The 27,981-nt window shown below is 44.0% G+C and overlaps 1 protein-coding gene across 2 annotated transcripts; it reads right to left on the reverse strand.

Annotated features, from left to right (window-relative positions):
- Positions 1-4,763: 4,763 nt before the first annotated feature.
- Positions 4,764-27,946, reverse strand: LOC108582488. 2 transcript variants are annotated; one of them, XM_021927678.2, is made up of 6 exons: positions 26,109-27,946; positions 8,869-9,128; positions 6,222-6,270; positions 5,837-5,943; positions 5,276-5,328; positions 4,764-5,011 (listed from the first exon to the last, which is right to left on the reverse strand). In XM_021927678.2, exons 2-6 carry the CDS (start codon positions 8,948-8,950, stop codon positions 4,853-4,855), a joined length of 450 nt encoding a protein of 149 aa, XP_021783370.2. In that variant the 5' UTR covers positions 8,951-9,128; positions 26,109-27,946; the 3' UTR covers positions 4,764-4,852. The 2 variants fall into 2 exon arrangements, 1 of the variants encoding a protein (XP_021783370.2); XR_001896091.3 differs by lacking the exons at positions 5,837-5,943; positions 26,109-27,946 and having other exon boundaries at positions 8,869-8,937.
- Positions 27,947-27,981: the final 35 nt, after the last annotated feature.

Below are 27,981 nucleotides of genomic sequence, written 5' to 3' on the forward strand. Positions count from 1 at the left end.
CAAAACAACTTTGCTTTCCTCTCCTTATTTGGTCTTGAAACTACTTTTACATTTTCAAAGCCTTGTTAACAGGTAGCCATATAATTCGTCGTCCAAACTATGACACTTTTGAGAGTGAAAGTGGGCCTAGTAATAACTTCGCTGGCCGACAGGTGTACAGCAGAAAAGTCCTAGGCAATCAGGTCACATGGGCTGTCTGCCCTGCACTTGCAGGTTATCAAAACAGAAAAGGTGCAGAAGCACAGAAATGTTAGTTTCCTTTCTACCTTCTCCTCCCCTCTCCAGTCCCCGTAAGTGGAATGGAACCACGGAGTACGTATTTTCTTATCGATGTGAACCATTCCACCCTCCTTAGAAGACAAAAGTAGCTGTCATCTGTTGCAGGTGCAACTGGCTGGGGGTGGCGTCACAGATGGTAAAAGAATTTACCAAGACAGTAGTGAGTTAAAGAAAGCAAGCCCATTACAGGGAGAATATGTTGCAAGGAGGCAACGGGCAGCACAGCAGAGAAGGGGCTGTCCGCAAAGAGGCAGGGACTGGAGGGAGGTTTTCTAGGGTTGTACTGGAGGGGCTATGTGCAGAATGAGGTCGTGCTGTTGGGGCTATGTGTAGCGCGAGGTATTTGGGAACAGGATGTCGTGCCAGTGGGTTGTCAGTGATTAGCTGTCCGGCAGAACAATTGCTCTCCCCACCTGAGGCCCCCTCCAGGTTGCTGCTCACTTATCTTATTAGGAATCCACATCATCAGCTTTGGTTTTAAATGAAAATTTCTTCTTCTACATTATCCTTTGCTTATTCATCATTTCCTAAACTTATTTGATCATAGGTCTCATTTAATCTCTCTATCCCTACCCCCATTAATATATCTCATAACGTCTCTCATAACTAGAAAAATACGCTTTGGGAAACTTTGAGCTCAGAGCTAGAAAGAACTATCTACATTGCCACTAAAATCTTCTTGGATGAAGACAGGATTAGCGTAGAGAGACCAGGAATCATGTTCTAGAGTCCCCTGTGGAACCAGAATAAAATCTGATGCCTCTGACAGACTGAATGGATCCCTCTTGGCCCAGATTCCCCAGAAAAACTTTAAGTTTCCCTGGCTTTGATGAAATAGGAGGTTAGACAAGCCTCAGTAGCCCCTCTTTTTTTTTTTTTTTTTTTTTTGAGACGGAGTCTCGCTCTGTCGCCCAGGCTGGAGTGCAGTAGCCGGATCTCGGCTCACTGCAAGCTCCGCCTCGCAGGCTTATGCCATTCTCCTGCCTCAGCCTCCGGAGTAGCTGGGACTACAGGCGCCCGCCACCTCGCCCGGCTAGTTTTTTGTATTTTTTAGTAGAGACGGGGTTTCACTGTGTTGGCCAGGATGGTCTCGATCTCCTGACCTCGTGATCCGACCGTCTTGGCCTCCCAAAGTGCTGGGATTACAGGCTTGAGCCACCACGCCCGGCCACTACCCTCTCTTTTTGTTGTTACCAGGCTTTCTAAGAGATAAACAGAAACCAACACCTGAAAAACAAAGACTGGAAGATCCTTCCATGGACTTCAGCAGATCACCTGACACCATGGCCAGACTCCACTCCCTTATCACGGGTTCACCATGAAAACTGAGCGGCCTGACAAAGAATTCCATCCTGTCCTGATAACTGACCGCCAACCACTGACTGGCTCTGACTGGTTTACAGAGATTAAGCGCAAAATGGCTTTGTGCCTTATGTTACACCTTTTGACATACAGCGCCTAAATTTACTGTATTTTAACACTGTCTCTACAAATATGGGTCCTATGTAACATATATGTTTATCCACTACACATGCATTAGGCCCCCTCATAAATATTTATAAGATTGTCCTATAACCTACTGAATATGTATGTACAGCCAATCTCACTAGGCATAAATCTCAGCCTCTTCCTTCTGTCTCTGAAGTGTCTGCTTTCAGTTTCAGCCAGAGGCTTCACTTCCCTGTCTGTAGGTTGTAACCCTTTTTTTTTTTGAGATAGAGTCTGGCTCTTGTTACCCAGGCTGGAGTGCAGTGGTGCAATCTTGGCTCACTGTAACCTTGACCTCCCAGGTTCAAGCGATTCCCCTTTCTCAGCCTCCCAAGTAGCTGGGGTTACAGGAGCATGCCACCATGCCCGGCTTATTTTTGTATTTTTAGTAGAGACAGGGTTTCATCATGTTGGTCAGGCTGGTCGCAAACTCCTGGCCTCAAGTGATCCGTCCACCTCGGCCTCCCAAAATGCTGGGATTACAGGCATGAGCCACTGCGCCCGGCCCAGGTTGTAACCCTTTACAAGAAAGAAAGTTCTCCTTTTTTAAAATTTACAGATATCAATAATTTTAAGTAGACACCCCTATAAATTAGGGGAATATCTAGTTAGCAGATAAGAGATTTGCAGATAAGAGCAACAAGATTGTAGAGAGTGGTAGAACCAGAGGCATATGCCTCTAAAGACCAGGGCTCTGGATGGATTCTCCATGGAATATGCTGGGAAACACTGTCTCCAGTCACTGATTCCCAAACTCAGGGACTGATTTGAATGAGAATCTTCAGAAATCCCTTTGGAGGGACCAAAGGTGCTGAACATATCCAGCCAGCAGTCTTCCAGGGCCCTGTGTGTCGTGGCAGTCTAAACGGTGGTTCTTCTTTTTGGTCCCTTTAGTCCTGGGGCCAAGCCCAGTCCTGGCTAAAGCAGATACAGGCCACTAAAAAACCAAAACACCGATGGTTGGGTCCCCACTGCCTTCTGCACCCCTTCTGTGCAATGTCCCATGCTCCCCACCCTATCACCAAGACCAGGCCAAGCTGAGGGTACAGGGCAAGCAGCTGCCCATTCTGAGACCAGATGTGGATGGAGAGGCGTGTTCCCAACATGCTGGTCCTGGCGAGAGGCCTAAGACTTGTTGAGTCCCGGATCCCTGTTGTCCCACAGGCAGGACTTGCCTGTCCCTATCCTCTCACCACCTCTAACTATCAAGCCCATTAGACTTCTCCCTAGGTGGAAGAAGATGAAAGAAGAGGTGGGGTTGCCAGAGCAAGACTCAAGGTAGAAGGCTTCTGGCCTTGTTAATCTTTGACCAACCTCCCCAGGCACCTTTCCCACTGCCACCATTGGTCCAGTCTGTGGGGTCTCTGCCATCCAGAGACTGACCTCAATATGGATTTCTCTCTTCTGCCTGGTGTCCTGCCTTCTAGCTGTCTCCAGAGAAGCATGCAAGTCCTTTTGTTTTGAGGGTTTAACCACTGGGCATTCCTGCATTACTACCTTCTCTACTTCTGCTCTCGCCCCTACAGTCTGGCTCAATACAGAAAAATCTTTTCAAAACACAAGCCATGCTGGAAACTTTCCATTTTCCAAGCCCCCTCCTAATAGTGAAGAACCTTGACTCCCTCCACATCGTTGCTCTGACCCCTGCGATCCCCCAGCTCCACTCCAGACACATTCACCTCCTCGCTTTTCTTTGACCATGCCAGGTACCCGTCTACCTCAGGGCCTTTGCACTGCCTTTCCTCCTGTCTGAAATACTCTTTCCCTATTTATCATCAGGTGTCACATTCTTACCTTTCTTTTAGGTCAGATGTCAGTGAGACCTTCCCTGAACACCTGATACAAACTAGCAACCCACTCTCACCTCTTACAAGGAAGTGTAGGGTAGAGAATGCTTGCTTTATTTCCCCATAGCACATCCCACCATCTGACATTTTGTGTGTTTGTGTGTTTCTTTTTTCATTCTAGAAGGTAAGCTCTGTGAGGACAAGGCTTTGTCTGTTGGGTTCACTGCTATATTCCCAGGACCTAGATCATGGAAGGGCTTAATGAGTATTCGTGAATGATGAAAAGAAGGAGTGAATCAATTGTAAAGTTCCAGTCGTCTACCACAGTTCCCACGGGAGCTGTCTCTGGCCAGCGATGACACACAGCCCACTTCCCGCTTGGCACTCCTTCCCTGCCCTCTTTCTCAGGCGGCCCCCATGCTTCCTGGGAGCTCACCAATTCCTCAGTAAGAAGCACTTCCCAGGCACCTGCAGCCCCGCTGTGCCTCCTCCCCTACACCTGGCATATTGTCCACCAATTGTACTGTGCAGACACAGCAGGCAGTCAGCCACGCACTTGATCACAGACATGAGCATGACTCCTAAGTTGACTCCCACGGGGTGTTAACTCCTGATAGGGCGAGACTGGAGAGACAAAAGCAGCTGGGCCTGAAATGGTCTGAATCCCCCTCCTCAGCCCTTTTGCCCCAGGAGGGGCAGGAGCTCAGAGGGTTCCCTTATTGGCCAGTCTGTCTCACCCCGTGCCTCTGGGGCTGGGGGTGGTCTGGATGAGCATGTCCTGTGTCTCTTGTATGTCACTCCTTCCTATTAGAACTGTACTTTGAGTCTAATAAATTAGAAGAAATGTCCAGCCATCCACCTCCATCAGAATATGTTTTTATGTTTTTTTTGTTTTTTGTTTTATTTTATTTATTTATTTTTTTTAGAGATGGAGTCTTACTCTGTTGCCAGGCTGGAGTGCAGTGGTGTGATCTTGGCTCACTGCAACTTCCGCCCCCTGGGTTCAAGTGATTCTCCTGCCTCAGCCTCCCAAGTAGCTGGGATTACAGGCATGTGCCACCACGCCTGGCTAATTTTTGTATCTTTAGTAGAGATGGGGTTTCACCATGTTGGCCAGGATGGTCTCGATATCCTGACCTCATGATCTGCCTGCCTTAGCCTTCAGGGATACAAGTGTGAGCCACCGCTCCCGGCCTATGTATTTTTTTTAACACATACATAAATCTAAAGCAAAGGGTATGCCACGATCCAGCTGGGCCAGGTCTGACCCCCACTCTGAGCATCTCGTTGGCTTCCCATCAGTGGAATTCAATGGAGGCATATTCCACTTGGTCTGGCGATGTCCTCCTGGGGTGATGAAAAGGGGGCATGTTGGCATAGACAGCAAAGTCGTCCTCCTTCTGGGGGGCCAGGTTGATCATGTTGGAATATATGGCATCAGCATGGCGGGAAAGATCCTTTAGAGACAGAACCCTGGTTAGAGGCAGACCGCTGGGCGCCAGGGACTCCCAAAAACAAAACCAGGCACTAGGCTGTCCCTACTTGACAGCAAGTAGAATGCTGAGTTCTTGCTGCACAAGCCCTAGATCTGTTTTCAGAAACATTTCCTCCAGATCTGCCCCCTGCCTCATCCCACCACCCTCTCTGTGGGGTCTAGGTAGGTAGGAAGCAGCAAGGAGGCCAGGAGCCCCCCTCTACGTGCGACTGGACTAGCTCCTTACCGAGGGCTTGTGGGGAAAGTTGGCCTGATGCCTCAGTTGTTTCTTAAATAGTCCTAGAAAAATAGATAAACTCAGAGTCAGTCTGTGTTGGGTTAATAACCATCTTTACTCAGTTGTTTGCTGGATTTAGGGCTTAACTTCAAAATGCAAAATCCACCTCACTCAGCCTATTGGGCCTCTGAGACTAAGTTAAATTCCCAGGAAGACACAGGAGAAATGAGTACACTTGATAATTTATAATTTTGTTTATGATTTAGAAGAGATTATTTGGCATCAATATTTCTTTTAGCTGAGGCATGTAGACCATAAGCATATATGCAGCTGGCGTATACTATATATCGCTTTCAGCATGAAGAACTTGCGTGATGAGTAAGTCTTATTGCTGTGCAGAGTCCCCAACGACTCTACAGAAGAGGTCTCATCTTCATATCTCCTTCATATTACCCTCCCACTACCTGCCCCCCACTCCGACAAGGCTGCCCATAGGAAAGACACCCCAGTCTCTGCCCCCAGTTTCTCCTCTCTTCATTCCCAGTTCCAGGGCCAGCTTGTTCAACTCACTCTCATGCCTCCATTTCTTCAGGGTCATGGACAAGAGACCCACCAGGAGCAAGATGAGGGCCACCACAGCAATGGAGCCAGAAAGGGCTGTGGCTGCTGTGCTTAGACTGAAGGAAGCAACCAAGAGACATGAGGATCATCCAGCTGCTCTGGCTTGCTTTGGTGACCCTCCACAAAAGTGCCCTGGGGCCTCCTTGCCCCTGTAGGAGCTCTCCCACTTCCAGGCTTCCACCTCCTTAGTGGCCAACCATCTCCTGCCTCCATTTTAGCCCCTCTCTTCAGCTCTAGCCTCCATAGTCGTGGCCCCATTCACACCAGTCCCCACAGATCCCTTCCCCAGGAGCCCACCTTCCTCCTTCATGGGTCCAGCCCTTCTCTCACCCACCTGCTGAGTCCTTCAGGGTTAGTCTCTAGCTTCAGGGTGGTGATGTTCTCTGCGTAAGGGAAAGGAGAGGAAAGTAATATGAAGGAGATATGAAGGTAATTCTTGCACACCCATGCAAACGAGCTCTACAGAATCCTAAATGGTAATATTAGCTACTGTTTATTGTGAACTTAATATATACTGGGCACGTTCATTATCTTGTTTAATCTTCATAAATAGACTTGAGATAGGAACAATCATTATTCCTATTATACAGTAAAGAAAAACAGCTCTCGGGGATCACACTTGCTCAGAGTTATAGGGCTGATAAGTGGCAGAGTTCGGACGTAAACCTCCATCTCTCTGACTTTAAATCGTGTGTTCATACACAGTACATTCTGCTGCCTCCATGTGATTGGTTCACTCCAGAGCTCTACCATTCTTACCAAGGGTTAGCAGATATGATAGGAGGTCCAGAAAAAGAGATAGCCAGGATGGTGCAGTGCTAGGTACCTAGGGGAGGAGCAGTGGCTCACGCCTGTAATCCCAGCATTTTGGGAGGGGCACGTGAAAGGGTTGACAGGATCAGGACATAGGCAAGGCCAGCAGAGCTACGACTAGGAAAAGGTGGCAGGCGTGAGAGCGTGCCCATGCTCTGGTGGGGAAGGGGAGAATTATTCACACCGGGAAAGAATTTCTCCTGCCTCCAGGGATGGAGACACAAAGCCCATCCCCTCTCCAGCCACATTCCATCTGTAGATTCTCAGAGCTAGAAGGAATCTTAAACTCTCCCATTGTATAGGTGAGGAATCTCAGGGGAAGGCACTTGCCTGAGGCAAATACTGTAGCCAGGACTGGAGTCCACATTTTGACTCCAAACCCAAAGCTCTCTTTACCTGCATTCAGGCTCCTTCCTGTTTATTCCCCATAAAGTGAAGTTGCATGATTCAGCCCTTATAGTGTGATACCCTACCTTGTTTTAACCTGAATTGACTCTCAGCTAGGATAGCCAGACAGACTCCATCTTGGCTCCTTCACTTGCAGCCCCTTACCAACCTCCTTCCTCAAGGACTTAACTTGTGCAAGCTGACTCCCAGCACATCTAAAATGCAATTAACTGATAAGATACTGTAGCAAGCTGTATCCGCAGTTCCCAGGAATTCACCCAGTTAATAGCACCCAGAGCCCCTGCGTTTGTGTCCGGTTGATAGCACCCAAAGCCCAGCATCTATCACCTTGTGATAGATTTAAAACCCTTGCACCTGCACCTGGAACTGTTTGCTTTCCTGTAACCATTTATCCTTTTAACTTTTTGCTTACTTCTGTAAGATTGTTTTAACTAGCCTCCCCTTTCTAAACCAAAGTATAAAAGAAAGTCTAGCCCCTTCTTCAGAGCCGAGAAAATTTTGAGCACTAGCCATCTCTTGGTCGCCAACTAATAAAGGACTCCTGAATTCATCTCAGAGTGTGGCGTTTCTCTATAACTTGCTTGGTTACAACAATAGCAGATAGCACCTCTCAGACCACATGTCTTGAGGAGCTGGCTGCACAATGCAGAGACTGCAGCCAAGGTGGGGTGGGAGGAACTCATTGGATCACTAGGGCAATTTATTAGCCACCTTGGATAAATTGCATCTGGGAACACAAATACCAAGTTTTACAGTCTTTGGGGGCACCAAGGCCAGATGGAATACTGTTGGGTATCCTAACAGCTCCCTTCCTTTCTGCCTTTTTCCCTGTCTCCCTTCTGAGTGACATAGCTGACCTCACCAAGTTTCCCTTTGATAGCTACTGGATGGAGGGTAGGAAGGGGTCTTGGAAACCAGATCTTCCCAGTGCCCAGGGCACCAGCCATGAATCACACAAGATGAGGCACCAAGTCACAGGGCATGATGTATGGGGGAGTGGGGTGGGGCAGATGACACACATAAGCCCTGAGCAATGAGAGGGGAACTTGGGTCACCAGCTGGGGGAGGCTGGTGGGAGTGGAGCACACCTGTTTACAGCAAGGGGGACACAGCATGAGGGTGTCTATCCAGGGCTAGAAAGGCAAGTACCTATCCTGGGCAGGCAGAGGAGGTGGGTAGGGGCGAGAAGAACAAAGGAGGATGTCATGAAAGTGCCTGAGATTTAAAGTTCAGTGACCTAGGTCTCAGACACTTCCTAACTGTGATCTTAGGACAAACACTTAACCTTTCTGAGCCTCATCTGTGAAATGGACAGAATATGAATATCTACCTCATGGAGTTGTTTAAGAACTCAGTGATCAGACTATTATTTAACAGTAACAACAAGCCAGGCGCAGTGACTCACGCTTATAATCCCAGCACTTTGGGAAGTCAAGGCAGGAGGACCGCCTGAGCTCAGGAGTTTGAGACCAGCCTGGGCAATATTAGACTAGACCTTGCCTTTACTTAAAAAAAAAAAAAAAAAAAATCCAAAAATTAGCTGGGTGTGCTGCTGCATGCCCGTAGTCCCAGCTTCTTGAGAGGCTGAGATAGGAGAATCACTTAAGCTAGGGAAGTCGAGGCTGTAGTAAGCCATGATCACACCATTGTACTCCAACCTGGATGACAGAGCAAGACCCTGTCACAAAAACAAACAAACAAACAAACAAAAAACAGGAATAGCAACCATTTGTATTGGTCTGGTTTTCAGTTGGTCTTACCTGAGCAGAGTAATTGAGTGGGATTGTCCAGGGAGGCATTGCTGGCTCTCCAGTCCTGGAACCTATGGTTGGTCCAATTCATTTTGCCAAAGGGTCCATCCACGAGGTTCTTGTTCCAAGTATTGAGATTCCCGAGAGAAGTAGGTCCCCTTAGCTAGAAGCAGAGTTTCTGAGAGGTATTTAGCAGCAGCTGGTGGACACAGGACTCAGGGAGCTGGCCCCCCTCTTCCCCTCCATGTCTTTCATTCCTGCATGAGAACCTGTCAGATGGGGAGATTGTTAAAATCTCACCACTGGAGGGGAGGGCCTCAAAAGCCATGGAGACAGCACCTCTCTCCTAGTGAAGGTATCTTCAGATAGAATTCAGCACAAGTCCAAAGGTGGCTCCCCAGCCCCTATCTGTCACATCGCCCTCTCATCTATTAGTATCTGAAGTTACCTTGATCATTTATTTGTTTGCTTGATTACTGTCAGCCTCTCATCACGTGAATGTGAGCTTCATAAGAACAGAGACCTTATCTGTTTTGGCCAACATTTCATCCCCAGTGCCTAGAAAGTGCCTCATGCAATGAATAGGTCCAATACATATTTCTTCAATGAATGAATGAATGAATGAATGAATGAATGAATGCCGGACTCCTTTATAAAAGCCAGGGTCACCTGACCTCTGCCAGAATTTTGGAGAGCCTACACCAAAGACTTTTGAACCTCTTAGCTGATGACAACTCTTTATGCTTTGAAGCAGAAATTGATTTGAAAGAGTCCAAAGTACTCTGGTAAAGTAGGTGATATTGAACTGGGTAATGTCAATTTCAGAAAAAGAGGACATGTGCCTTTGAAACATCAAGAGCAGTGTCCTGGGGTTGGCGAGGACACCTGCCTGGGTGTGGGTGGCCAAGGGGAAGAAGGAAGAGAAAGAGCAGGGGAAGATGCTGTCCCACAGCCACCACCACAGGTGTTCACTGGCCTCAGACGCCAGACCTGCTCAGGGTGAGAGGCAAAGAGGGAGGTACGTTTAAGGCCAAATGAAAGAGGATCTGCCACCCTCTCCTCCCCTCACTCCTACCACATCCTAGCAGAGAGAGCTGCAGGAGCAGTCTGGAAATCCCCTCTCTAACAAGGCAAGCATTAGAAGCAAGAGCCCAGGTGGCACTGATGAGTCACTTCACCTACCTGGACTCAGTTCTCCTATTTGTGAAATGAAGCAAGGATGAGAAGAGGAACAAGACATGATTAAGAAAAAGGCGAATATTTTCACAAGTGCCTGTCATTGCCCCCTTCTGTTGTCCCCTTCCACATGTCACCTGGTACATTGTACATTTATTCTAACAATTGTGTTATTGGCCAGGAAATACACAGAATTCTTTTAGAGAATAGGTTTTCTAAGTGTTAAAATTGTTTTTATTTTTAATTTTGTAAGGGGAGGACATCATCATCTTTTCAGTTTGGGACTTTTAAAGTTTATGTTTCATTAGGTCACATTCAGATGGTTTTAGAATGCAAAAGGTACAAAAGGACAGTCCTGGAAAAGCTGCTCACCTGCTCTTGACCCCAGCCATCTAGTTCTCCTCCCTGGAGGAAACCACATGCCCAGTTTATTGTGCACCTTATGCATACATGAGCAAACACATAGACACAGACACACACTCACTATACAGGCATCTTCTTTACAGATGATAGTATACTACATACTTTGTTTTGCCTTTTGCTTTTTCACTTAATATATCTAGGAGTTAATTTATTATTAATACATACAGAATTTTTCTCATTCCTTTCTTGCGCTTCAGAGTGTTCTGTTCTATGGTTGCTCACAGTTTATCTAACTGGTCACCTAGTAGTAAATTTAGATTGTTTCCACTTTTTACTCTTGAAATGATGATGTAATTATTAAACTGTGACAAACATCATTTGCATAGGTGTAAATATATGTGTAAAATTAGAGAAATGGCCATTAAAGTAGATCTGCCGTCCCAGTTTTAGGAAGACAGTATTCCCTTTTACAAATCCAAAATACAGTGTTACCCAATTTGACTACTCGTATTAGAAACCAGATTTCATCACTCTGGCTGTTCCCGAAAATCAAAGTGCTTCTCAGAGAACAAAGATATGGCATCACAGAGGATATTCAACGGAACTACCGATTTCTCTAAAAGCCAGCCTCCAAGGAGAATCCAAACACCTTCAGCAACAGCAGCATCACTAGAGTGGGTATAGAACGTCCCTGGATGCTGATGATAGAGCAATAAACCCTCATGACAAAGACATTTCCAAACAATTCAAGCAAGGTTTACTGAGTGCCAACTACATAGTCTGTTTAAAACCCAGTCTGTCCTATTACATTGGTCTTTAAGTTAAAATAAATAAATAAATAAATAACCCAGTCTGTAAGGATGAATAGAAAATGGCCTTGTCATCAAGAAACCGATGATCTAGGCAGCAGTTCTCAAAGTGTAGAACCCTGGGGGTTCCAGAGATCTTTTCAGAGGGTTCATGAGGTCAAAACCACTCTCTTAATAATACTAAGATACTAGTTGCCTTTTTCACTCTCAGTTTCTCTCAAGCATACAGTGGAGTTTCCCAAAGTCTATGTGACATGTGGTATGGCACGAGACCGAGTGCAAAGGCAGACCTGAGAACTCAGCTGTCTTTTATTGAGCTAGGTATGAATAATGAGATTTGCACATGCATAAAACAGTGCTGCTCTTTTCACTAAATTATTCGTGCTTTGGGAAATACAGTTATATTTTATAAAAAGTGTTATGTTTAAGATGTAGTGGCTTTAGTACTATTTTCTAAGGGGATCAGATAAATATTTTTAAGTTTTCTTAGTTTTAATTTCTGATATGGTCAATATAAATAGACATAAACTACATAAACAATAGCGTTTTGGGTTCCTTAGTAATTTTTGAGAGTGTACATGGGTCTGGAGGCCAAAGAGTTTGAGAATTGCTGATCTAAGGACCCATGGCATTTCTTCATCATAGGGCAAGAGAGGAGCATATTGCCTTATTTGCCAAGAGTGTGCTATGCTACATCCAGGGGTGCAAGCCAAAAGATTCAGGAGGTACAGAAATGGGTGTTCTCAAATACCGATGTGTCAAGAGGACAGCAATCGCTTGGGCATAAGAATTCCCCCTGGAGCCTCCTGGCTGGCAGTGCAGCGGCTGTGTAGAAAGGCTCTACTAGACGGGCAGCGTCCGGGCATGAGGTAACAAGGAGGCTCTGAGGTTGGGGGAGCCTGGAGAAGAAGCGGAAGCGGAAGCAGGATAAGTCCGCCGCCCTTGGACTAAGCTGCTGACTACCTCCAGCCTTGATTCCAAGAGTCGCTGCCTCAAAACACTTCCTTGCAGGCGCTGGTGCCTGAAATTCCAGTGGAGGTGTTTCATTCCCTTAGCCGAAGGCAAATTCAATCCCAACAATGGCAAGTATCACTCAAGCTTACACAAGTGTGCAAATAACATTATGGAAGATAGATTCGAAGGTCACACTTCAATAAAACAAGAGAGTGTGTCTATAACAGGAGTGGGGTGGGATGGGTGGAGTGGATGGGAAATGGAGAACAAAGAAGACTCAAAAATATGAAATAAATAGAACATAAGAACAGTTCGTGGACCCACGATGTAAGAATGCCACTACGGGGATTGACCAATCTAATTCTGGGCATCTAAAATAAAAGAAAAAAAAATCCAATTCAAACTTTTCTTTAGCATGTGGTATGTCCTTAGCAGTGTGAGATGGGTTGCAAGGATAGAGAAGAATGAGACATGGGCCCTGGATTTAGGGAGTGCTGCCCCACGCTCAACCCCACCCCTATTTAGCCAGGAAAATATCCGCGGCAACCATAGCAGCTGTAACAAAAGATAGGTGTATAATCAAAGCTAAAAAGATGTACGAAAACAGGGCTATTGGATCAGAAAGGAGGAGCAGGTTGTTTCTAACTTGAATGACAAGGGAAGACTACATGGAGGAGGTGGCTTTTGTTGTGGTCACGGATGCGTAGGAAGGATTCCTATAGGCAGTGCTGAGTCTGTGGATATACCAGGTGGGAGGGTGCTTGGAGTGAAGGCATGGCAGCTGGAACATGCAGCCATTTTTCCTTCAATGAACATCTGAAATCATTGCTAAGAGAGGGAGAATTGTACACCTAAGGGTGAAAGGAAGGCTGTCACCTAGGATGCAGAAGGAGGGAGGAACAGAACCTAGGAAGACAGAGGGCAAGAAAGACAGTTCATGAACTAGACTTCAAGAGCCCAGTGGACTGAAATCATGTCTAATTTCACTTATCTCCCCAGCTTCTAGGCCAGTGCCTGGAACACAGCAGGCCTCAATAAATGCTCAGTGAATGAATGAGAACTTGGACACACTCCCTTTGCTCATTTTCAGGCTGGCCACAAATGTGCTGGCTTAATCAAATGGAGCCATCAGGAGCAGACGGGAGGGGGATGTTTGAGCAAACTTCCTCCTGGCTTCCTCTGAAGTCAATACTCTCACCATTTCTATGACTTTAAATGTTTTTTTTATTGTTTTTGCAGAATTTCATTTCTCAAAATAGAAACCCTGTGTCCTCTTGAGGTTTGTTGCAGAGACATTCATTGGTTGGGGTTGCTTTAAAGATCACCATCAGGTTTTCATTTTGCACAGCAGCTTATTTGCAAATGTCAAACAAGTGCCTTAACATTTGGCATCCTAAGAAAATTAAACTGTCAGCCTCTCGGGCGCCTACAAAAAAGCACCAGTGAACACGTGAAACCAGAACTGTCCACCGGTGACTTAACAGGAACTGATCCCATATTACCATCCTTTACTGGCTCTGCGCATATCCTTCATTCAATTTAAAAACAAAATTAAAAAAAATTTAAGCAAGCACATTTTACTTACTTATTCATTTATTTAGACAAGAGTCTCGCTCTGTCACCCAGGCTGGAGTGCAGTGGCGTGATCTCGGCTCACTGCAACCTCCGCCTCTCAGGTTCAAGCGATTCTCCTGCCTCAGCCTCTCGAGTAGCTGGGATTACAGGCACCCACCACAATGTCCAACTAATTTTTGTATTTTTAGTTGAGATAGAGTTTCACCATGTTGGCCAGGCTTGTCTCAAATTCCTGACCTCAAGTGATCCATCGGCCTCGGCCTCTCAAAGCGCTGGGATTACAGGCATGAGCCACTGTGCCCAGCCGCAAGCACATTTTTAACAAGTGCAAAATGGAAACCTTATGCACATCTTACGATTTCATTGACTACTCAGAACTGGGGATATCTCGTGTGACCTCCGGTCAGCAGTTTGAAGGACGAAGCATACATAACCCCATTTGTAGCTGAGGTAACTGAGTGATAAGTGAATTGCTCAAGGTCACAGTTAGCAAACAACAACGGTCTCACAATCCCTTAAACTACACCTCCATTTACTACACAGATTGTTTCTATATTATCTTTATTAGCTGTAATGACTGTGTAAATTTTGGAGCTAAGGACAGTTGTTCAGGTTGTTTATTGCTCAAGGGCATGACATCTAAAGAAACTATCCAACCTGTAATCCCAGCGCTTTGGGAGGCCAGAGGCGGCCAGATCACCTGAGGTCAGGAATTCAAGACCAGCCTGACCAACATGGAGAAACCCTGTCTCTACTAAAACTACAAAAAATTAGCTAGGCATGGTGGTGCATGCCTGTAATCCCAGCTACTCGGGAGGCTGAGGCAGGAGAATCGCTTGAACCCAGGAGGTGAAGGTTGTAGTGAGTCAAGACTGCACCATTGGACTCCAGCCTGGGCAACAAGAGTGAAATTGGAAAGAAAGAGAAAGAGAGAGAGAGAGAGAGAGAAGAAAAGAAAGACATTATCCACATCACAGACATCATTATGTTGAATTTTTTTCACTTTTTTATGTAACTGCTAACTTTAAAGGTAGATGACATATTCTTATTACAATAATTTTCTGGCAAATAACAATAAAATGTCTTCTCTAACAAAAATCCTTTTTTGTCACAACTTTCTTTCAGATGGAAATAGGCTTTCTAACAGGGTTGACATTTACTTCATAAGCTAAAACAGAGAGTGTTTGACAAAGACCTTACTGGCTTAAGTAACGAGTGCCACAATAACTGGTGCTTCCAAACAAGGAGTTGTTTTCCAACTCTTGTTTAGATTTTTACCTAATTTTTTAAAAACTCCTGTGTTAGTATTTGTATGTTGGCTAAATTTGAAATTTTGTATTACAGTTCATGTTGTCTGCCTGAATGGTAGCTCTGAATTCCTAGTTTAGATCTACAGATTTTTATTATGACACAACTCACTTTTGTGGTAATCAATGATCGAGGCCATTATATATTCATAAAATAATTATTTTATATTCATAAATTAGAGACTATTATATCATGAATTGTTAATTGTATCATAGCTATTGTTTATGGGTTGTTAAAGAAAATTTCTTCAGGAGAAAAGTTAACTGCTGGTAAAGTTTCAAGGCTTATTATATATACATTTTAAAGTTTTAAGTTCTAGGATAAACTACCCTATTATGTTTTAATTTTATGTGTGTGTGTGTGTGTATATATATATATATATATATATTTTTTTTTTTTTTTTTTTTTTGAGATAGAGTCTCTCACTCTGATGCCCAGGCTGGAGTACAGTGGCATGGTCTCAGCTCACTGCAGCCTCTGCCTCCCGGGTTCAAGCCATTCTCCTGCCTCAGCCTCCTGAGTAGCTGGGATTACAGGCATGCGCCACCACACCCAGCTAATTTTTCTATTTTTAGTAGAGACGGGGTTTCACCATGTTGGTCAGGCTGGTCTTGAACTCCTGACCTCGTGATCCACCCACCTCGGCCTCCCAAAGTGCTGGGATTACAGGCGTGAGTCATCATGCCTGGCCTTAATAATATTTCTTTAACATTTAATAAGCTAATATAATATTATTTCTCCCAGGATACTGATAAGAAAAAAAAATCAAACTAAAACCAGAAGATGAAAAGCTGTCTAGATAAAAAGTAAAGTAAAACTATTTGGATTATTGAATAAATTTCGGGAGAAAGGGGTGGAATACCAAAAGAAAATAGAGAGTTTAGGGCTGTTTGTTTCAGTGAATGTGTCACAGAAATGTGAGATGTGAATTTACCTTTTAGTTCCATTGTCAACCATAATCAATGAATCTAAAAAAAAAGTAACTTTAAAAATGCAAAGAAGTAAAACATATGGCCAAGTAGTTTCAATAGGAAACAAAGATGTACTCTTGCTGAAAATTATTCAACTCAAGTAAGAAATTTGTTATCTTTACAAAAGATAATACAGGTAGGAAGTTTTTGGAAATATAATGGACACAATTTTTTTCCAAATGGTGAGGAGAAATGATAATGACTAGATTCTGATTATTTTACTATACTTCAAAGGACTCTGTATTTTGCTAGCTCTTTGAGAACAAAAAACCATCTAGAAAATGGCAAAGATTCTACATCACTTAGCACATTTTTTTAGTAAACATGAAGAATCTGAAATAAACATCAATAGGAATGCTAAGTATTCAAATTTCAAAGCTGATTAGAAATATATAATTATTTGTGCTGCAAAACAGATTCTATATGATGAGGAAAATATTACATTGAATACATAATAAACTCAATTCTGTTTTGGCAAGACAATATCTAGCATTCAGAGGATCATCTACAAAAATGTATAAGCAGCATAATAACAGGAATTTTCTTCATTTACAAAAAGCATAGAAGCTTAGTAGACCTTGGAGCAGTATACAAATATATATTTCAAATATGCAATATATTTGTATATATACAATATATATTTGTTTATATAAACATATACTTGTATATTATTGTACAAACATTATATACGATATGTTTGTATAAACACCAAATAACATTTACACATTATTTAGCAGGTGAAAAGCAAAACCAAATGATTAAAATATAGCAGATTTGTTGACTGAAATCATTGTGAATCTTATAAGAAATGGTAAATATCACACAGTTAAATAACTTGAGGTACATTTCCTGATGTAAGCCATGTGGCAGTTGACAATTATTTTTAGATTTGTAAATTTTCAAAATGCAAATATATCTATAGATAAACATTAATTTTTTTCTTACAGTAAATGATACAACTGGAGAAGGATTCTTTAGGTTTTTGGTCGAACGTCACCAACAAAAACACTGAACATAGGCTATGATGATTTGAGGGAGCAGGGATACAACAAAGATGAAAAAAATTTATGACAAACTTAATGGATTTCAGCATAAGTCCCCAAAAGATTCTAAGGCTACCTATTCTCTTTTTTTTTTTTTTTTTTTTTTGAGATGAAGTCTTGTTCTGTTGCCCAGGCTGGATTGCAGTGTCCTGATCTTGGCTCACTGCAACCTCCGCCTCCCAGGTTCAAGTGATTCTCCTGCCTCAGTTTCCCAAGTAGCTGGGATTACAGGCACGCACCACTGCACCCCGCTAATCTTCTGTATTTTTAATAGAGATGGGGGGGTTCACCATGTTGGGCAGGCTGGTCTCGAACTCCTGACCTCAGGTAATCCACCCACCTTAGCCTCCCAAAGTGCTAGGATTACAGGCGTGAGCCACCATACCCTGCCAGGTTGCCTGTTCTTTAAAGCCAATAGTGAATACAATATTAAAAAGTCCTGTCCGGGTGAGGTGGCTCACATCTATAATCCTCTACATTCTGAAGGTCAATAGCAAAATTAATTTTTTTCTATATTGGAAGCAATAATATCTCCTTAAAAGAGAAGTTTATAATAAAGAATATCTCAAGGTCTTTTCAGTATTCTAGATGACGCATAAATTGAAAAATTATGATAAATATGAGCTTCTGCAACCATTAAAAATATACAATTGAAATTGAGAAACATAGGAGGAAGAGTAACACTGATGAAGCATTGGTGAAAGAGGAACTAAAATCCTGAAGTCGCTTTCTAAAATCTAGTTGACATGACTGGGTGTAGTGGCTCACACCTGTAATCACAACACTTTGGGAGGCAGGAGGATTGCTTGAGCTTAGGAGTTCAAAACCAGCTTAGGCAACATGGTGAAACTCTGTATCTATACAAAAATTAGCCAGCGTGTTGGTACATGCCTGTAGTCCCAGCTACTTGGGAGGCTGAGAGCAGAGGATTGCTTGAGCCCAGGAGGTTGAGACTGCAGTGAGCCATGATTGTGCCACTGCGTTCAAGCCTGGGTGGCAGAGCAAGACAACAAACGCACCTCAAAAAATAAATAAATAAGTAGATTAATAAAATCTAATTGCCTCCCATGAAGTGCCTCAATATATTTTCAGTAATAATATTCCAGACAGACACATTTTCCTAAAACCGTTGTAGCTGTTAGGATACATTAACTTTGTTGGTATCAGCAAGGAGTGGAAAATATAGATACTTTTAAAACAATTATAAAAAGCTACTTATCCAGAATGTCACAAGAAAGACTATCAATTCTAGTGATCATTTTTATAGAAAATAAGATACTGAGCCGGGCATGGTGGCTCATGCCTATAATTCCAGCACTTTGGGAGGCCGAGGAGGGGTGTGGATCACCTGAGGTCAGGAGTTCGAGATCAGCCTGGCCAACATGGTAAAAGCCCATCTCTACTAAAAATATAAAAATTAGTGGGGCATGGTGGTGCTTGCCTGTAATCCCAGCTACTCAGGAGGCTGAGGCAGGAGAATCACGTGAACCCAAGAGACGGAGGTTGCAGTGAGCCGAGATTGCACCACTGCACTCCAGCCTGGGTGACAGAAGGAGACTCCGTCTCAAAAAAAAAAAAAAAAAAAAAAAACCTGGAACAAGCAGGTATTAAAATTGCCACAGAAAATGTTGTGCCCATGAAAATTTTTTTATGACTAGAACTAGCTTATGGCGAATTGTTACATCCCAGAGACTTTCAAATCCTGGGTATTGTGACTAAAAACACTAATTTTCTATTATCTTGGATTTAATAATTTTATGTATGTAATTAATATAGAACCAACTTGTGTTTGTTTCGTTAGGGGCATCCCTTCCTTATCCCACACAAGTGCTGTAGGGGTCAATAGTAACCCAGGACCTTTTAGTGATTTGTTAAAAAGTGACTGGGGCAAGAGGACAGCCAGCGAAGCATCTGTTCTCTTCCACATGCATGTTACCTAGTGCATGGGATTACTGTGCGTGAACCTGACTGACAATGGTTGCCTACTCAGGCATGAAAGGCCTGGCATGATCTGAGTCCTGCCCACCTCCCAGCCAAGCTCTCTTACACTTTATGCTGCAGCCAGCCTGGGCTTCTTGCAGTTTCTCAATGCCCCAGGCTTGTTCTTGCCTGTGCACACTCCGCCCCACCCCTGCATCCCCCTCCCTCACGGGAGGGCTTTGGTTGGGGGGGGCTCCCACACAACACCTGCAATCGTAGCATTCCTCACACAGAGCTGCTGTTACCTCGCCTGCAGTCTGCCTTCCTCCCTAGACTGTCACTCCTTCAGGGAGGATGTGTGTCTCCTGTCCTTGCACACGGGTGCACTGCCCAGTCTCTGCACCTAACTGATGTTCTGTAATGCTCCTATTGGGAGAAAGACACGTGAAGATGGCCAAAGATATCTATGTCTTTAAAGAAGTTCCAACTCTAAAAACTAAATAAATTAAGTTAAAACAATTTGAAACTAATTTTTAAAAATAATTAAAATGCTCTCAGCCTAGCGAAGTCTTCTGCAGACAGACACTTTCTAGCAAGAAGGCAACTTGTAATCATCTTTCTGAAGGGCAATTTGGTGGTGGGTATCAAAAAGCAATGAAAGCCAGCCCCTGTGGCACATGCCTGTAATCCTAGCACTTTGGGAGGCCGAGGCTGGTGAATCACCCAAGGACAGGAGTTTAAGACCAGCCTGGCCAACATGGTGAAACCTTCTCTCTACTAAAAATATAAAAATGTGCCGGGTGTGGTGGTGGGTGCCTGTAATCCCAGCGACTCTGGAGGCTGAGGCAGGAAAATTGCTTGAACCCAGGAGGCAGAGGTTGCAGTGAGCCAAACTCATGCCATTGTACTCCAGCCTGGGCAATAGAGCAAAACTCCATTTCAAAAAAAAAAAAAAGCAATAAAAATGTCCACACTCCTTAGGCTCAGCAACTCCACTTAGAGGAATTAATCCCAATGACATCATTAAGAAAATGTGTACAAAGATCCAGGGGTAAAGTAGGGGACTACTGTGTCATTTACACTAGCAGCAATTGAGAAACAACCTTGATACCCAGTAGTGGGGGATGGTTGTGGAAATTGTAGGACATCCATGAGAGGGAATACAATTTAGCCATTAAAGTAACTGGGAAAACAAACTTCTCGACAAGAAAAGATGTTCACACCATATTGTTGGGTCAACAAAAGGCAGATAAGCCAACAGAATGTCAAATACACTCCATCGAAATCAACATGCCGTGTGCATGTGTGCTTGCAAGTGTAATCTTGTTAACTCTTTCCCTGCTTAGTATATTACGGCCATCTTTCCATGTCCATATCATGGAAAAGTAAATACCAAAAATGAGAGTAGTAATTATCTCTTGGTGCTGAGATTTCTGGTGACTTTCATATTCTTTATTATTTTACCTCTGCATTTCCCATTTTTTAAAAATTTTAATTTCATTATAAAAATAGAGCCGGGCGCAGTGGCTCATGCCTGTAATCCCAGCACTTTGGGAGGCTTAGGCGGGCGGATCACGAGGTCAGGAGTTTGAGACCAGACTGGCCAACACGGTGAAACCCCATCTCTACTAAAAATACAAAAATTAGCTGGGTATGGTGGTGCATACCTGTAATCCCGGCTACTCAGGAGGCTGAGGCAGAGAATTGCTTGAACCCGGGAGATGGAGGTTTCAGTGAGCCCAGATCGTGCCACTGCACTCCAGCCTGGGCAACAGGGCAAGACTCCGTCTCAAAAAAAAAAAAAATAGAGATGAGGGCTTCCTATGTTGCCCAAGCTGGCCTCAAACTCCTTGGCTCAAACAATCCTCCTACCTCCCAAAGTGTTGGGATTACAGTTGTGAGCCACCACGCCTGACCTGTTTTCTAATTTTTCTACAGGGACTATATATTTTGCTAAAAGAGAGAAGGATGAGAGGAGAGGAGAGAAAAAAATTTAAAACGAGCAGGATGCAGAGAGAACTGGCCTCCCCTGGAGGTGTCTGCCTCCCAGAGGCTGAAAACCAAAGAGAGGAAGTGGTCCAGGAAGAAAGGGGAGATTGGGAGTTAGGAATTGGAGAAGGGGAAGACTGAGTTGAAAAGGCTAAGCTCTCTGGTACTGAGAAAACAAGTTTTGAAAAGTAAAGATACTTTTTCAAAGAAGTGTTAAGAGGTGAAAGGAATTGCCAAAGGCAGCCTGGGAATAATGGAAGTTGCCTGTGAACGCAGCACCTGGGGGCAAAAAAATTCTCCTGAAGGTTAAACTTTTTTTTACAACCCTTAGAGATTTTCTCCTCTTCCTCCTCCTCCTCCTCCTCCTCCTCCTCCTCTTCTTCTTTCTATTTACAGAGCATCTCTTCTTGCACCTAACAGAGCTCATAATTTATCTTGCCACTCCGATCTCTTTCTAGTAATGCCTGCTACTTTTAATATAGGTTGTTGTTTTTGTTTTTTTGTTTTCCTGCAATGGATCTATTTTGATATATGATGAGCAAGGGTTAGACTATCTCTAGTTTTACTGAGATGGGTTTTAAAATAGAATAGGATTCTATTTTAAAACCCATCTCAGTAAATGTCCCCTTAATCTGTGTCCCCAAGACTCAGCGCCTGAGTCATGTTGGAGTCACTTTATGTGTAGCTCATTTTGAAAATCAAAGCCTTGTGCAGAGTAGATGTTAAGCACGTGTATACCGTAAAGTAAAAGGGAGAGCTGTAAAAGAAAGAGAGCAAGTGAAAGCAGATCCTCTTGCCCCTCATTCCCTTCTCTGACCTACTGTCCATCACTTCATCACTCGACAGATATTCCAGCCTGTTTTTTTTTGTTTTGTTTTGTTTTGTTTTGTTTTTGGTGCCACTTTCAGGAAGAACTTCCTGGACCACCCAGAGGGAAGAGGGGTGTCCACCATCCAGCCGTTTCCCCCAGAAGCCTCCCACCCAGGGCTTGCAGTGCCTTTAGGGGCAGTGAAAGTGTGCGCCCTCCGGGGAACTATCGTCTCTCCATCCTCCTTCTCTATCCCCTTCCTCATCTTCACTGCAGACGCAGCACACCCTGGACTGCACTGCCACAGATCTCTTAGGATTTCAAGCCCTGCAGCCACACGGCCAAAGCCAAAGGAAGGACCCTTTGGCTTTCCCCCCATAGAATGGGCACGTGTGTGCTTCAGTGGAGGCAGAATCCTTGCAGCCACTTCAGGAGCAGGCGACAGGGCCCAGCAAGAATGGCAAGTCAGCAAAGAGTTGGCTCCTCACCAGTTCCTGTTTATTCCGCATTGATTGAGTGCCTACTATGTACTCCCTGCTTTGAAAGGCTCTCAGCCTAATTACAAGTTTACGTAAATTTCCCTCAGCAGTTTCTAAAAATGCCACACTGTTCCCTAGGTTGATAATATGTACTTACAACCTTGTCAGGATTAAGGTCATTTTTGCTTGTTTTTTCAGACACGCCTCCTGTTTTCAAAGGTCATGGATTTGGGGATTGGGGAAGGAATAAATAACAAGCTTTAGCAGTTATAGAAAAACATCTTTAGCTTATTCTTCCCATTAAAGCTTCTCAAGAGTAGGTTACCCTCCATTGGTCTTTTCTTATGGATTTTTACAGGAAAAAAATTGTATTTAAAGGTAACATATATGCCTTGACAATCTCCATTGTTGACATGTTGAAAGATCTTGGAGAGGTCGGGGGCGGTGGCTCACGCCTGTAATCCCAGCACTTTGGGAGGCCGAGGCAGGTGGATCTTGAGGTCAGGAGTTCAAGACCAGCCTGGCCAATATGGCGAAACTCCATCTCTACTAAAAATACAAAAATTAGCTGGCTATGGTGGCAGGAGCCTGTAATCCCAGCTACTCAGGAGGCTGAGGCAGAAGAATCGCTTGAACCTGGGAGGCAGAAGTTGCAGTGAGCCAAGATCACGCCACTGTACTCCAGCCTGGGCAACAGAGTGAGACTCCGTCTCCCCCTCCACCACACACACAAAAAAGAAGAAAGATTTGGGAGAGTTTGTCTGTTTTCCAGAAGTAACTCAATCGGACCCTTGTTTATATGAAATGTTTTTCCTCCTTTTATTTACAGCTACACTGTTAGGGGGATACATGGAACAACAGGCAGGCCCTTACTGGTACTAGACACGCCTAAGAAATAGGTTCTCACGGCCTAACTAACAATTCTTTCTGTCCCTTTTCCCCAATGCCACCTTCAAACCCCAGAACCAAATTTCAAAGAGAAAGTAGATAAAGGATGTATTCCCTCACCCATGTTTTTTTTTTTTTTTTTTTAAACATCAAGGCTCAAAGACTTGAAGTGAATTAATGTATGGCTCAGCCTAGCTGAACAGATAAAAATCACTAGTCAGCCCAAAATCCATTTGCAAGATCTGACTACTGTGGGACACTTAAATTTACCCTCCAAAGATTTGGAACAAGAAATGGCAACTCATTTGGAAAATTAATCTTCACAGGCCTTCTTAACAGCAATCAGCAGGCATTGAATAAAGAAATTTGGGTAAAGCCTGAGTTGCGGTGGTTGGGGGCGGGAGTGGATACGGGGGCTTAACTGCCTTTGGACTAGTCAGCACAGCTGGGAAGAGCCTCAGGCTGGACTCCATTCACGCTTTACATCCAGTTTTGAAAAAGGAAGAAGCTGTCAGAGTCTTAATGAGGGAGCTCCTAAGGGCGTCCCAGCTTTGATGCTGCTCTAATAACATGGCTTTTCAGGGAGGATTAATAAGCAGACTTATGAAAGGATCTGGCTCTCCTCTCCGATCCACTAAACAGATAATGAGGATTTCTAGCTATTAGAGCAATGATACCAGATCACAACTTCCAAGACATGCACCAGCGTGAAGCCGCTCTGGAAACTGCCTGCTGAGTGGGCAACCTTCAAAAGCCCTCTAATCCTTGCAAATGAACTTGAGGTTTTCTGCCCACCCACATGACATAGACTCATTTGTCTGGAATTTAATGTTCAGGATATTCAACAGAAATTTTGACATGAAGAAATAATAGGCTCTCAGATTTTTTTTTTCAATTCTTATTTAGAAAAAAAAAAATCCTCTAATTCCAGGTGTAACCCATTAAATTAAGCTACAAGGCCAGCCAAATGAGGTGGTGAACACCTGTAGTCCCAGCTACTTGAGAGGATGAGGCAGGAAGCTTGCTTGAACCCAGAAGTTGGAGGCTGCAGTGAGTTATGATCATGCCTATAAATAGCACTGCACTTCAGCCTGGGCAACAGTGAGAACTTGTCCCTAAAGCAAACAAAAAATGACAAAGGCAGCCTAATTCAATTTCCACTTTCCCCACCTAACAGGCTTAGGATCACAAACTGTAAAGGTTCTCTTTGTTTTATAGAGATGAGAAGCTACTTGTCCTAGGCACTTAGTAAATTAGGGACGATGCCAGCACTAGAATGTACTCAGGTGCTCCAAGACCTGGATGGACTTGTTCCTCGCACAATCTAGAAATCCGTGATAAAGAATAAATCATACAGGGTGTCCTTAATGAGCCCCTTCCATAGGCAGGTTGAAGGGGGAGACCCCTGTAGATTCATCTCAAGTTATGCAAACTATGAAGCCACGTGCTACTGGTGGGGGGAAAACTTGCTCTTTGAGTCAGGTGCACCGGGGTTCGAGCCCTGACCCTGCATCTCTCACTATGTGGATGATTTGGGGTGGGGCAGGTTATCAGAGCTCTCGAGTCTCAGTCTCTTTAGCTGAAAAAAGCGGAGAAAACAATGCCTACCTAACCAAATGAAAATAAATTTAAAGAAGACAATATTTGTAAAGATGCTCTATTAAAGTCAATCCCTCTCCTAATTGTGGCTGCTTGAATTTCTTTCTTTCTTTCTTTTTTTGAGATGAAGTCTCAGTAACCCAGGATGGAGTGCAGTGGCTTGATTTGGCTCACTGCAACCTCCACCTCCCAGGTTCCAGCGATTCTCCAGCCTCTTAAGTAGCTGGGACTATAGGCATGCACCTCCACACTTGGCTAAGTTTTGTATTTTTAGTAGAGATGGGGTTTCACCATGTTGACCAGGCTGGTCTCGAACTCCTGACCTCAGGTGATCTACCTGCCTCAACCTCCCAAAGTGCTGGGATTACAAGCATGAGCCACTGCACTTGGCCTGAATTTCTTTACCTTAGAACAAAGGGTGCTATTATAGGGAAGGCTTAAATGACATGATCAACACATTTGCTAAGGTATATCAGTGATTGGACAAATATAAAATACCCAGGAGATCCTGCTCTGACCAATAAAAGATTCTGAGGGCTTCAGACGCCCAGCGAGAAGGACCTTTCTAGTCTGATTAGAGGTTAAAGGGAGCAAGAAAGGATGGGAGAGGTGAGGCCAGCACAATATAAACCAGAGCTGTTCAGTAGAAACATAACATAAGCCACATGTGTAATTTAAAATGTTTTAGTAGCCGCACTTAAGAAGTAAAAACAAGCATGTAACAGTAATCTTAATAGTACATTTTATTTAACCCAATATATCAAAATGCTATTATATGAACTTGTTCTCATTTAAAAATTATTAGTGTTTTTTGTTCTTTTTTCCTACTGAGTCTTCAGAATCAGGGTATATTTTACACTTGGAGTACACTTCAAGTTCTCACCATCTTGGACAGCACAGGTGTAGAAGTGTAGGCAAATCTCCACGTCCATCCACTGTGCTGGGTGTTGGGGGACCAAAAAGTCTAGATTAGAGCATGGGTTTACCCTCAAGGGACTCAGTATCTAGTTAGGGATCTAGAACAGATGGAGAACATTCACCCAACAATATACATTTGGCTGCAGGTTCCCACACTGCTTATTATAAGATACTCAACCTGCAGCTCAAGGCTTTTCTTATAAGCCTTAGACATACCCCAAGCACAATATTCTTTCCCATTGTCCACACAAGCAGTTGTCAGATGATGTCATTGATTTGGGGGTTTGGGACTATAGCACCCTAGGAAACAGCTCAAGGGAAGAGGGGGATGCCTTGCTTTCTAGTCCCTTTAGGCTACAGAATGCCCACTTTATATTGTGTGAGCCCAAATTCCAGACAAGTAGGAAAGAAACTGAAAGAGAAGTCTCAACCCTGCACAGAATGTTTACCTGTCTGCTGGAGCAGCAGCAGCAGCGAGAGGAGCCATCCGTGTTGAAGACGCAGAGTCTCTCACTGCCAGCTGCACCCACCCTGCCCTGTCTCTTTCCCCTGCCCCTCCCTTGAGAGCCTCTTCATTTCCTCCACTGCCTGGCTCAGCTCACAGGGAGACTCAAACAACCCCAAAATGAAAAGCCAGTGGCTGACATGGCTTGCAGAGCAACCTTCATGCTGTGCAGGCATGAGCCTCAGCAAAATCAGATATTGAAGTTTGCTTTAGATTCCCTAGCATTTTCTGGAAAGCCCTTTCCCCCTTTCTGCAACTCCACCCCTGTAGACTAATCTCAGATAATGCAAAAATGAAGCCGTGTGCTGCTGGTGGAGGAAACAACCAGTTTAAGGAAATACCAGGTTCTTCCTCAGCTATTCCTGCTGAGACACGAATTCACACTAAGGAGTTAATACTTTGTGGGCCATCTTTCCCAGGGATATTTGCATTTTTTAAAGACTGAATAATAATTTTAAAAAAGAAGAACTCAAATGTATTGAGTGCTTACCAACTATTGGGCACTGTGCTAAGAGAATGATGCCTCACTCCAGGGAATGATAATGGTAGGATTTCAAGCAAGGTGGCACAGGTGGAACAGAGGTACCTTCCTGGTGCTTTCAGTAGACAACTCCTATGCGACCCTAACATGAGGAACAGTCCGCGGAGGATGTAAGACAGCTGCACTTTTTTTTCTCCTTAACTTTTAAATTTTAGCGCCATTTTCTTTGTTTATGGATTAAGGGTAGAGGAATTAAATTTGTTTTCGTCCACCCATTCATTCGCTCATTCATTCAACAAACATTTACTGAGTGCCTACTCTGAGCCAGGTATTGGACCAAGTGCTGGGGATACAGCAATGATCAAGATGGGCGAAGCTCTGCTGTCATGAAACTTACAATACGGTGGGGAAAGACAGGCAATACGCAAAGAAACAAAACAAGAGAATTACAGACTGTGATCATCCCATAAACAAAATGAACAAGGGAGTGTGATAGAGGCAACTAGGGAGTAGGATGGAGGCTCTTTAGATCCAGGCTGGGTGGGGAAGCCTCCCAGAGGAGGTAATGGGGTTTTTCTGCATCCCCACTGGTGCTCCTTCTTGGCCTCCTTGGCTTCCTCTTCCTCCTTCACCTACCTGCAGGCTTCAGAGCACAGTCCTGGGGCTTCTCCTTCATCCAGAAACCCTCTCTAGGTGCTCTTGGCCAGTTTCATGACTCTAACCACTTTCTATACACTGATATCTCCCAAATTAATATCTCCAGCCCTAACAAGCCTATGACCACCAGACCCACACATTCAAGAGTCAAGCTGATAGCACCTCTGAAAAGTCTACTGGCATCTCAAACTTAATATGCCCAAACAAGTCTCTCGACTCTCTGCTTCCTCCAGCCTGTTTCTGCTGCCTCAGTCCCTGTACTCTGTATATTATCCACCTGATGGCTCAAACCAAAAAGCTGAGGAGTCACTATTTTTTCATTGTGTTTTAAACTGTTTTTGAATAAGTAGTTGTGGTAGGCAGAATAATGGCCTCCAAACATGCTCGTATCTAATCGCTAGAATCTGTTAATATGTGACTTTACATGGCAAAAGGGACTCTGTGAATGTAATTAAGAACCTTGAGGCGAGTTATCTTGGATTATCTGGATGGGTTGAATTTAGTCACAGGAGTCTTTAAAAGTGGATAACCTTTCCCCTCTGTGGTCAGAGGAAGACATGAATTTGGGAGAAGAGTCAGAGACACTCTGCTGACTGTGAAGACAGAGGAAGGGGCCATGAGCCAAGGCCTGCAGGGAGACTCTAGAAGCTAGAAAAGACCAAGAAACAGTCTCCCCTCC

This window comes from Papio anubis, chromosome 1, assembly GCF_008728515.1.
Source record: "Papio anubis isolate 15944 chromosome 1, Panubis1.0, whole genome shotgun sequence".
Lineage (NCBI taxonomy): Eukaryota > Metazoa > Chordata > Mammalia > Primates > Cercopithecidae > Papio > Papio anubis.

What these genes read in the sequence shown, in the direction of transcription:
- LOC108582488 (XM_021927678.2), bottom strand. Translation starts at nt 8,950, where the DNA reads ATGAATTGGACCAACCATAGGTTCCAGGACTGGAGAGCCAGCAATGCC. An exon ending in CACTCAATTACTCTGCTCAG is followed by an intron (nt 6,271 to 8,868) that starts GTAAGACCAACT and finishes TCCCTTACGCAG; the next exon opens with AGAACATCACCACCCTGAAG. An exon ending in GAAGAAATGGAGGCATGAGA is followed by an intron (nt 5,329 to 5,836) that starts GTGAGTTGAACA and finishes CTATTTTTCTAG; the next exon opens with GACTATTTAAGAAACAACTG.